A 12,143-nucleotide genomic window follows, 5' to 3' on the forward strand; every position below is an offset into this window, starting at 1 on the left:
CATCATCCTGTAAGATATCAGTGAATGAAAATATGCAAAATATGCTTGCTTATTAACTTTTACATCCCCAAATGTGGTGGCTATTCTTACGCCAGAAGTAGCTGAACCTAAACTTTTAGCAAGTCTGGTGTCTGTTTTCTCCAAGTTACGTTTTTCTCAATATGCATCTCTAAAAACTTGAACTTTCTACCTCATTTATTGTTTCTTATTGGTATACTGTGTTAATAGGAGACGTTTGCAAACCACTGAAGTGTGTGGCAAAGGGTAACTTTCGCAAGGACATCATTTACTATTTTCTCTGTTCATGGTTGTTTATTTGGCGCCACATCAATACTTGTATCATTTGCAAAGAGGTTTAATTTTACTTCCTGCTTCATATAAAATGACACTGGAGATCATCAGCTGCAGGCCACAAGCTCTCTCTAGCACTAACTCCCAGCTAGCCAGGATGTGGTTCCTTCCTTTGCACTCTTTAGTTCCATAACAATGAACTTACTTCTCAAACATGGCATCTCTTGGCCTTGTGAAGACTGATTTGCCTCGTAAAATAATCTGTGTGCTAATTCGTGTACTCCGAACAGGGAATAATCTTTCTTTTCTTCACAAAAATCCTCATCTTACAATTTAATACCCTCTAAAGGAACATTACGTCTTTCAACAGAACTTGGAAAATCTGACACTGAAATGTCCAGCAATATCGCAGAACACAATACATGAAATTAATGTGCAACCTGATACATGGGAATATTTCATGTTCCTAATTTGTCTCTTCAGTATTTACACTGTCTTTTGGTTTTGTATGCTTAATTTTCACTTTTCATTATTTTTCCCATTGCTGATTTTGCTACAAAGTCAAACTGACTGTTCCTTAAAATGTTTTGGATTGTAATGTGGGTTGGATACTTTTTACCTGCTACAATAATCAGAAAATTGTACCAGACTGTGTGAACATTATTCCTGTTTTAGAACTGGTACCAACTGATCAATCACAGAAATCAAATAAGTACTCTAGCCACTATTTCTAATATTGTCCAGATATTAGACTGTGCCCACCTGTCAAAAGCCTGAATAACCAGCTTTTGCAGAGTTCATGCGGTTCTGGATGGTACTGACAGGGATGTGGAGTCATGCCAATTCCAGTGCTGTGGCAACTGTACCAAGTTGAGGATACGGGGTGCAAACAGCCCAATTGAGGGGGTTCCACAGATCCTCAACTGAGTTTAAATCCAAGGAATTTGGTGGCCACAGGAGTACAGTAAACTCATCCTGCTGCTCTTAAATCCATGCACACGCACTGCAAGCTGTGTGACATACTCCAGTGTCCTGTTGGTACATCTACATCTACATACATACTCCACAATCCACCATACGGTGCGTGGTGGAGGGTACCTCGTACCACAACTAGCATCTTCTCTCCCTGTTCCACTCTCAAACAGAATGAGGGGAAAATGACTGCCTATATGCCTCTGTACGAGCCCAAATCTCCCTTATCTTATCTTTGTGGTCTTTCCACGAAATGTAAGTTGGTGGCAGTAAAACTGTACTGCAGTCAGCATCAAGTGCTGGTTCTCTAAATTTCCTCAGTAGCAATTCACAAAAAGAGCGCCTCCTGCCGTCCAGAGACTTCCACCAGAGTTCCTGAAGCATTTCCGTAACACTTGTGTGATGATCAAACCTACCAGTAACAAATTGCTTCTATGTCCACCCCCAATCCGACCTGATAGGGATCCCAAACGCTCGAGCAGTACTCAAGAATAGGTCGTATTAGTGTTTTATAAGCGTTCTGTAGATGCCAGTGTGCTCAGGGAAAACAAACAGCATAAGAGGACGGTGGGGGGCAGTGGGAGAGGGGGTGCGGGAGGAAGGGCCATAGTCCCCAACAGTAGATGCTTACTTTTCTCAATCCATTATACCTTCCATAATGACAAGATTACCCAGTAAATGTCACAAAAACATTCTTCAGACTGTAATTGTTGCAAGGTGTTAGCTTTCAGACATTTCACACCTTACACACCAATGGCACCTGTTCAATGGAGCATAATACATGATTCTTCTGAAAAGGCCAGCTTTTGCCACTCAGTTGACGTCCAGTTGCAGCCTTCATTGCCGATGAACAGCAGGCAGCATAACTGCATGAACCAGGTGCCTGCTACAGAGGCCCATGCACAGCAATGTTTGCTGAATGATCTTTGAGAAGATATTGTTTGGTAGACCCTCAGTTCACCTGGGTGGTTAGTTGCTCAACAGTAGCACACCTATTAACTTGTACACATCTCTCTAGTACCTCCCGCTGCGGAAGTCGAATACACGCCAGAACACATGGACATGGCCAGCCCATAGAGGGCTCCGCGTCCGTGGCGGCTCTTCCGCGCAGCGGCTCTCGCCCAGCGAGGGCACCACTGCTACACTACGTGCAGACCACAGCCAATAGCCGCTCCCTCCGGTTTCGTATATAGGGACCCGCTCTGCCCTAGTCCAGTCAGTCTGGTACTCGCTCTAGATTGCGTCTCTATCTCGGCGGTACTGCATTCTCGTCGTTGCTCGTTGTTGACATTTGCCTGGCTCTGGTTCCGAGTGGATTTACTGTTGGTGTTTGGTGTTGTGGTTTCTACAAGCCTCCGTTGTTTACCTCTTTCTTCTTGTGTCGGTCATGGTCATTGTCAGTTGTCATTGGTCTGTCATCCGACTCGTCCTTGTGTTTACCCGGTGGTGCGTGCTCCACCGCCGGCGGCTTCCACGCCTGGCGGCTCCAATCCACAGCCCAAGGCGTTCCCGCGGTTGGTTTTGGTTACTACAAGCTCCACAGCCATCGTTCACCGCTTTCATCTACGGCCCGCAGTACACCACAGTTGCCTCAGTGCTGCTTTTGGATCGCGCTATTTTGCCACACACGGTATGCTTCGATCGCGGCACCGTGTGAACAATTTACAAACTTACCCGTACCAGAAATGCTTCCATCCTTGGCCCGAAAAACCATGATCAGGCCCTTTTGGACGTCACACAAATCGCTCCGTTTCCGCATTACAACACTGACTGCAATGTTTTCCGTGTCCTACTGACACACTATATATACCTTCAGCTGGTAGTGCTGCCACCTGGTGTTTGTTAGTGGCTATTGCATGCTGATGCTGAATAAAGGTGGTGGTTCATTAAAGTGACTGGCCTGTGTATTAGCATATTTGCTACAAAAATCTCCTTGTTGAAGAAATTCATATATTAAAGTAATTAGTTTGTGTGATGAAGTGGTAATTTGACAGAAAATTCGTGCTTTCAACACCCACAATAGAACAGAATTTGCAATAACTGTTTAACAGTAGCCATGTATGGAAGTGAAACATGGATGATAAATACTTTGGACAAGAAGAGAATAGAAGCTTTCGAAATGTGGTGCTACAGAAGAATGCTGAAGATTAGATGGGTAGATCATATAACTAATGAGGAGGTGTTGAATAGGATTGGGGAGAAGAGGAGTTTGTGGCAAAACTTGACTAGAAGAAGGGATCGGTTGGTAGGACATGTTCTGAGGCATCAAGGGATCACAAATTTAGCATTGGAGGGCAACGTGGAGGGTAAAAATTGTAGAGGGAGACCAAGAGATGAATACACTAAGCAGATTCAGAAGGATGTAGGCTGCAGTAGGTACAGGGAGATGATGAAGCTTGCACAGGATAGAGTAGCATGGAGAGCTGCATCAAACCAGTCTCAGGACTGAAGACCACAACAACAACAACAATGTGTAGCAGCAGCAGCAGCAGCAGCAGCAGTAATGAACCTTACCTTCCATAGGCTGATGAGGTCAGTTTTCATATCCAACAGAACTTTCCCATCCTTGTCTCTAGGGAAAGTATCGCCACCCACATCCTGGAAGCCCACCGGGTGGTGTATCAGGTACAAGTCGACGTAACTCAACTGCAGATTCTCCAGTGATTTCTTTAGATACTTTTCTACAGACTCCGCACGATTTCCGACAGGTGGAAGCTGAAAGACAACAAGAATTGTAAGGTCAATTTCTCACTGTGCTTAACTTCTTTGATAAGGAACAAAATCAGTGCAAGGCAGATTTCCTTGCAGGAATCCATAGAAAAATAAGTAGGGAATAGTGTTCATGGTACATTCGTTCTTTTTCACGCATTACCTGTTCGCTTTCTTCTTGGGATCTTTGGCCAAAATTTTTGTTTAATAATTTTTCTGACATTTCCCCAACAGTGGCTGGCACTTAGAGACACATTCTCTGTCACTTGTGATGACTGGAGTTGAGCCCTAACTCAGAGATTGTATGCTCTTGTCGCATAAGTGTCCGAAGGCCTTCCCCATGTCATTACCACTGTGGTGCTCCCCTTGTCTTTTCCTCATCATTACCACAGTGTTTCTCCCCTTCCTACATGCAATCGTAATTTGATGCAGCAGGGGAATCTGGGATGCATTTAGTTTGAGACTTTCTAGGATATATTTGGTTTGAGACTTTCTTGGTTGTTGATAAAACTACTGTTGCGTTTGCTTCTTAACTTGCAAATTTTATGAAGTGGTCCATCTCTCACAGCATGTGCTCTGCTGTGGCCCATTTCTTCACATATTCCAGTCCTTAATACCGTTTGTATTTGTTTTTCATCGTCCCGGTAATGACAGATTGTCCAGTCATTCCAACATAGGACTTTTCCATACGTGCACTGTATACATTGTACTCCTGACACTGTGATTCTCTTTTGTCCTTTGCCAATCTGAGAAACTCCCTGATCATCACTCAGTTAATTTATAGCCTTGTGCTTTGTGTGAACAATATAAAGGAAATTCTGTCTGTCACCCTGGGGATGTATGGCATAAAGGCCTTAGTGCTTCTGGCATAACCTGGTGTTAAAACTTGACACTTTCCATGTAATTGCTTGAGTGCTAATTGGTCCAGGTATTGCATCTGAGATATGAGATATTGCAGTTCACATGTTCACCTTGCACACATACTAGTGTATGAATCATACGGTTTTCTGAAGCCAGTAAAATCCATGAACATGATCACAGTTTCAAAAAGAAAGAGGAAGGCATCAGTGCAAACATATCAAATTTCTAAGTTTCAATGAATGAGCATTGTAAGTAGCAACAGAAGAGCTACAGCAGTAATTAACAGGAAAATGCCCAGGCCTTTCCCTCCCCTCGCAGATATGAAATATAACTACTGGCTTTTGGCTCAAGCCCTGTTCATCACCACCAACAGAGGGTGCATTCCTGCAACTTGTGCTGATGAAAGGTCACAAACATCAGTAAGCATATGTTGGCTGAAGATACTGAAACAAAAGTCTTTTTTTTTTTTTGTGTGGTTTTCGGGCGCACAACTTCAATGGTCATTAGCGCCCTGACTACTCTAAGAATGCACCGCGAGGCACAAGTTGACAACAACAACTAAAAGGGAAAACACAATAAAAGACAGACTGACAGGCATAGGATTAAAAAACATCATCAAATGTCCTTAGCGAGGTGTGTCAAATTGATAAAACAAAGAACACGAGCAGCTGCTCGTGTGTCATCCGCTAAAATGGCATCGAAAGTATTTGGCAGGTTAAGATCGAGGCGCAGTGTGTTAAGATCAGGACAGGACATTAAAATGTGTCTAACCGTCAGCAAGTGCCCACATGGGCAGAACGGCGCCGGCGCAGCCGTCAGCAGATGGCGATGGCTGAACCGGCAGTGTCCAATTCTTAACCTTGCTAAAACGACCTCCTCCCGCCGAGAAGGGCGTGAGGAGGACGTCCAAGCCACGGGAAGAGGTTTTAAGGCCCGAAGCTTGTTGTCGGTAAGTGCAGCCCAATCGGCATGCCACAGCGACACAACGCGCCGACAAATGACCCTGCTAAAATCGGACGAAGGGACACAACAAGAAGCTGTCCGAGGCTGGAGGACCGCAGCCTTGGCCACGGCATCTGCAGCTTCGTTCCCAGGGATACCGACATGGCCAGGAACCCACATAAAGCTAACCGGCGTACCGACGTCCACCAGCTGCTGAAGAGAGCGTTGGATCCGGTGTACGAAAGGGTGAACCGGGTACAGATCACTGAGGCTCTGGATGGCGCTCAGGGAATCTGAGCAGATGACATAAGCAGAATGTCGGTGGCGGCAGATGTAAAGAACAGCCTGGTAGAGGGCAAAGAGCTCAGCTGTGAAGACCGAACAATGGCCATGGAGCCGGTATTGGAAACTTTGTGCCCCGACAATAAAGGAACACCCGACCCCGTCATTGGTCTTAGAGCCATCTGTATAAATGAAAGTCATGTTTTTGAACTTCGAACGAAGTTCCAAAAAACGGGAGTGGTAGACCGAACCGGGGGTGACCTCTTTTGGGAGCGAGCTGAGGTCGAGGTGAACGCGGACCTGAGCTTGGAGCCAAGGTGGCGTGCGGCTCTCGCCCACTCGAAAGGTTGCAGGGAGTGAAAAATGAAGGTGTTGAAGGAGGCGACGAAAGCGAACTCCAGGGGGTAGCAAGGCAGAGACATACAACCCGTATTGAAGGTCAAGAGAGTCGTCAAAAAAGGAACGATAAGACGGATGGTCGGGCATTGACAGTAGCCGACAGGCATACCGACAAAGCAGTATATCGCGCCGGTAGGTGAGTGGCAATTCGCCAGCGTCAGCATGAAGACTCTCTACGGGACTGGTATAAAATGCTCCGATCGCAAGTCGTAAACCCCGATGTTGTATGGAGTTGAGGCGGCGTAAGATGGATGGCCGTGCAGAGGAGTATACGAAGCTCCCATAATCCAGCTTGGAGCGGACGATCGACCGATATAGACGAAGTAGAACGGTTCGATCCGCTCCCCACGACAGACCACTGAGAACACAGAGGACATTTAAAGAACGGGTACAACGGGCGGCCAAATATGACACATGTGGAGACCAGCTAAGTTTCCTGTCAAATGTAAGGCCTAAAAATTTGGTTGTCTCCACGATTGGGAGAGCAACGGGACCGAGTCGTAAGGACGGTGGGAGAAACTCTTTGTATCGCCAGAAGTTAATACAGACCGTCTTCTCGGCAGAAAAACGGAAGCCATTGGCGACACTCCAGGAGTAAAGACGGTCAAGAGAACGCTGAAGACAGCGCTCCAGGACACGTGCACACTGCGCGCTGCAATAGATGGTAAAATCGTCCACGAAAAGGGAGCCTGATACATCAGCTGGGAGGCAATCCATTATTGGATTGATCGCGATGGCGAAGAGAGCGACGCTCAAAACTGAGCCCTGTGGCACCCCATTCTCCTGGCGAAAGGTGTCGGACAGGACAGAACCCACACGTACCCGAAACTGTCGATCCATTAAAAAGGAATGAATAAAAAGAGGGAGGCGACCGCGAAAGCCCCATGTATGCATGGTGCGGAGAATGCCCGCCCTCCAACAGGTGTCGTAAGCCTTCTCCAAATCAAAGAACACAGCCGCGGTCGGGCGCTTCCGCAAGAAGTTATTCATAATGAAGGTCGACAAGGTAACCAGATGGTCAACAGCAGAGCGGCGCCTACGAAATCCACATTGTACATTGGTAAGTAGGCGTCGAGACTCGAGCAGCCAAACCAATCGAGAGTTAACCATTCGCTCCATCACTTTACAGACACAGCTGGTAAGCGAGATAGGTCGATAACTGGAAGGCAAGTGCTTGTCCTTCCCCGGCTTAGGAATCGGGACAACAATAGACTCGCGCCAGCATGAGGGAACATGTCCCTCAATCCAGATGCGATTGTATGTACGAAGAAGAAAACCTTTACCCGCAGGAGAAAGGTTCTTCGGCATCTGAATATGAATAGAATCAGGCCCTGCAGCGGAGGACCGTGATCGGCCAAGTGCGGTTTCGAGTTCCCGCATGGTGAATGGGGCATTATAACTTTCACAATTCGAGGAGCGGAAGTCAGGTGGCCTAGCCTCCTCTGCCTGTTTGCGGGGGAGGAAGGCAGGGTGGTAATGAGCGGAGCTCGAAACCTCGGCGAAAAAGCGGCCGAAGGCATTGGAGACAGCCTCAGGGGCCACAAGGACTTCATTCGCGACCTTCAAGCCAGAAACTGGGGAGTGGACCTTAGTGCCAGATAGCCGGCGCAGGCTACCCCAGACAACAGAAGAAGGAGTAGAACTGTTGAAGGTGCTTGTGAAAGCAGCCCAGCTGGCTTTCTTGCTTTCTTTAATAATACGACGACACTGAGCACGTAATCGTTTATAATTAATACAATTCGCCACTGTAGGGTGGCGCTTAAAGGTGCGTAAAGCACGTCGACGAGCACGTAAAGCGTCTCTACATGCTGCGGTCCACCAGGGGACCGGTACGCGACGTGGAGAAGAAGTAGGGTGAGGGATGGAATATTCAGCAGCAGCGAGAATGACTTCCGTGAGGTGTGCGACCTGACGATCGCAGCTTGTGAAGGTTTGATCCTGAAAGGTAGCCCTGGAAGAGAAGAGCTCCCAGTCTGCCTTGGAGATGGTCCAACGAGAGGAGCACGGAGAGGGAGTATGCTGCAGGAGATGGATAACACACGGGAAGTGGTCGCTCGAATATGTATCAGAAAGTGCATACCACTCAAACCGGCGTGCAAGTTGGGGAGTACATATAGAGAGGTCTAAATGGGAATAGGTGTGAGATGTGTCCGAAAGAAAAGTAGGGGCGCCAGTATTGAGGCAGACAAGATCGAGCTGGTTGAAAAGGTCTGCTAACAAGGAGCCCCTCGGGCAGGATGTTGGAGAGCCCCAAAGGGGATGGTGGGCATTGAAGTCTCCAGTTAACAAAAATGGTGCAGGTAGCTGAGCAATAAGTTGCATCACGTCTGCCCTGGTAACGGCAGACGACGATGGAGTGTAAACGGTACAAAAGGAAAACGTAAAAGTGGGGAGAGTAATGCGGATGGCAACTGCCTGCAGGCCGGTGTGCAACGTGATGGGATCGTAGTAAATATCATCCCAGACCAGCAACATAACCCCTCCATGAGCTGGGATACCTACCACAGGGGGTAGGTCAAAACGCACAGAGGTGTAGTGTGCCAAGGCAATTTGATCGCAGGGGCGTAGCTTCGTTTCCTGGAGGGCTACGACAAGCGGACGGTGCAAGCGGAGCAGCAACTTCAAGTCCTCTCGGTTGGAGCGAATGCTGCGAATATTCCAGTGAATAAGTGCCATCGTAAGAAAAGAAAGATGAGAGAAGTGGTCACCTCGAAGGCCGCTTAGGGCCTGGCTTCGAGCGAGCACTGCCGCCGCTATCAGTAGGCGGACAGTCATCGTCCATTGGGTCTATAGGGTCATCGGCCATCTCGGGAGGATGGCCGGGAGGGGGAGCTTGCTCCGCCAGTGAACGGCCAGATGTACGGCGACCAGCGGTGCGGCCAGGCGAAACGGATGACGGCCTGGGGCGGCAGCCGCTGGGTGGCGCAAGAGAAGAAATGCGCCGTGGCGGGGAAGGAGAACTGTGCTTCCTATGCGCCTTTTTGGAAGGACGTGTAGTGGAAGTACCGGTAGAAGGCTGTGAGGTCGAGGTACGGAGGAAGTCTGCACGGGATGGTTCCTTCTTGAAGGCCCGTGCATCTGACTTCGGTGTCTTCGTTTTAGCAGAAGCTGAAGAAGGTGTTCGTGTCTGTGGGGTGATGGGAGGAAGAGGAGACGTCGACCGCGCGATCTTAGCACTGGCCGAACGGACGACCGTGGTGCTGAAGGTCAGATCGCATGTCTGGGTTGCTACCTCCCGGGTAGTCCGAGGAGAGGCGAGGACAGTACTGTATTTCCCCGCTGGGAGCAGCGTGGGCTTCCTACTAGCCAATAGCTTGCGAGCAGCCGAGGTGGACACTTTCTCTTTGACCCGAATTTCCTGGATACAGCGTTCTTCCTTATAGACAGGACAGTCGCGGGAGGATGCTGCATGGTCACCCTGACAGTTCACACAACGAGGAGACGGAGGTGGACAGTCACCCTCATGGGCATCCCTGCCACAGGTGACACATTTAGCCGCATTGGAACAAGACTGTCGAGTGTGATTGAAACGCTGACACTGGTAGCAGCGCGTAGGTGTCGGGATATAGGGGCGAACAGAAATAACCTCGTAGCCCGCCTTGATGCGCGATGGCAGCTTAACACTATCGAAGGTCAAGAAAATTGTCCGGGTCGGTACAAGGTCATTGTTGACCTTTTTCATGACCCTATGGACAGCCGTCACGCCCTGCTCAGCGAGGAATGATTGAAGCTCCTCGTCAGTCAATCCGTCGAGGGAGCCAGTATAGACCACACCACGAGACGAATTCAAAGTTCGGTGGGCCTCCACCCGGACAGGGAACGTGTACAGGAGGGTGGCCCGAAGCAGTTTTTGTGCCTGAAAGGCATTCTCAGTTTCCAGTAATAAGGTGCCGTTACGCAACCTGGTACAGGATTTGACAGATCCGGCTATGGCATCTACGCCCTTCTGAATAACGAAAGGGTTGACAGAGGAAAAATCCTTTCCGTCCTCAGTTCGAGAAACTACGAGGAACTGTGGGGCAGGCGGTAGTACTTTTGTCACTGTTGGCTGGTCACGTTTCCGTTTTTGGGTCGAAGTCGAAAGAGATGGAGTAGAATCCATTGCGGAGGAATCCCCCATGATTGCCAGCGTCTCCGATGGCGCGCTCCTTCCTTGTGGGGACCCTCTCAGAGGGCACTCCCGCCTTAGGTGAATGTTTACACCTCAGGTCACACCTCCCGAGAAACAGACGGAGGGACCAATCGGCATGGTCAGAAGGTATCAGCTCAGGCAATCACCCCTCCCCGGGCCTGGCCTTTACCAGGGGGTACGCGCGTGCCTTACATGTCTACCCAGGGCGGGGACTTACGCGTTACCCCGTCACCGGCTACGCGTGCGAACGCGTGGGTCGGCCTTCAGGCACGCACAGGGAGGAAGGAAGAGGAGGAAAAAGAAGAGAGAGAGGGAGAAAGAGGACAGACTGTCTCAAACGCCGAGGCGGAGACCAGAGAAGGCAAGGAGAAGAAGGCAATGAGAAAGCAAGGGGAAGAAGGCAATAAGAAGGCAAGGAGAAGAAGGCAATGAGAAGGCAAGGAGAAAAAGGCAATGAGAAGGCAAGGAGAAAAAGGCAATGAGAAGGCAAGGAGAAAAAGGCAATGAGAAGGCAAGGAGAAGGCAAGGGAAAGAGTAAGGAAGACAGTGAGGTGGAGAAGAGCAAAGAAAGGAACCAACAAAAGGAAGGAAGAAACGAGAAGTGAAAAAACCAAAAGGACCACGATGATAGGTCGTGGAACCGTCCGTCTCCGGACGCAGGCGCGAACTACCCCCGTGAGGGGGATGGACTCCTTTTAGTCGCCTCTTACGACAGGCAGGAATACCGCGGGCCTATTCTAATCCCCGGACCCGCAGGGGGGAAACAAAAGTCTATAGGCATTATGTGAAAAAGTGATCATTAAAGCCACACCAATATTGTATCCTTTTTTTCTCATATCTAACCTTCTAATTTAATTACATAATGCAATTGGATAGGTAAGAAATCTACTCACCAAGTGGTGGCAGAACACACATATAAAAGGTTATAATTAGACAAGCTTTTGGAGCCACTGGTTCCTTCTTCAGGCAGAAGGGTTGAAGGGGATGGAGGACGGATGAAGGAAAAGGACTGAAGAGGTCTAGGAAAAGGAGTAGATTTTGGAAAAGTCAGTCAGAAGTGTGGGTCAGGGGAGGCTTACCGGACGGGATGAGAAGGACACACTGATTGTTGGGGAGTGCACTGGACGAGATTTAAAAACCTGAGAGCTTGAAGGTGGAAGACAGGGTAATATGCAAGATTACTGCTAAAACACAGTGTATGATCTAATAAAAGTGAAAAGCTAAATGCACCACCTTCTTTTATGCATGTGTCCCGCCACCGCTTTGTGAGTAGGTTTTTTATCAATACAATTGCATTATATTGTCAAAAATTCATTGTTTTTGTTCTTCTAATTTAAGTGGCAGAATTCCCCTGCCTCCCCGAAGGATTACAGTTCGACATCTGTTCTGAACTGCCACTTGAATTGCTGTATTTACTATTTATGAGAAAAATAAAATTGGTAGTGGCTCAGTACCTTGTTTGGAGCATAGTTGCTGACCGTAACATAACACAAGTACACTGAAGTGACAAAAGTCATGAGATAGCGATATGCAGATGGCAGTAGTATCGCGTACA

General features: G+C 48.3%; 1 protein-coding gene across 2 annotated transcripts in view; it reads right to left on the reverse strand.

Annotated features, from left to right (window-relative positions):
• LOC126428250 (1,5-anhydro-D-fructose reductase-like) overlaps nt 1-12,143 on the reverse strand; it is a 62,042-nt gene that overhangs the window by 17,582 nt on the left and 32,317 nt on the right. For both annotated transcript variants that reach the window (XM_050090163.1, XM_050090164.1), the window contains exon 4: nt 3,778-3,978. In XM_050090163.1, the coding sequence (XP_049946120.1) occupies nt 3,778-3,978 (201 nt within the window). The remainder of the gene's footprint in view (nt 1-3,777; nt 3,979-12,143) is intronic.

The sequence above is a fragment of the Schistocerca serialis genome, chromosome 12 (genome assembly GCF_023864345.2).
Source record: "Schistocerca serialis cubense isolate TAMUIC-IGC-003099 chromosome 12, iqSchSeri2.2, whole genome shotgun sequence".
Lineage (NCBI taxonomy): Eukaryota > Metazoa > Arthropoda > Insecta > Orthoptera > Acrididae > Schistocerca > Schistocerca serialis.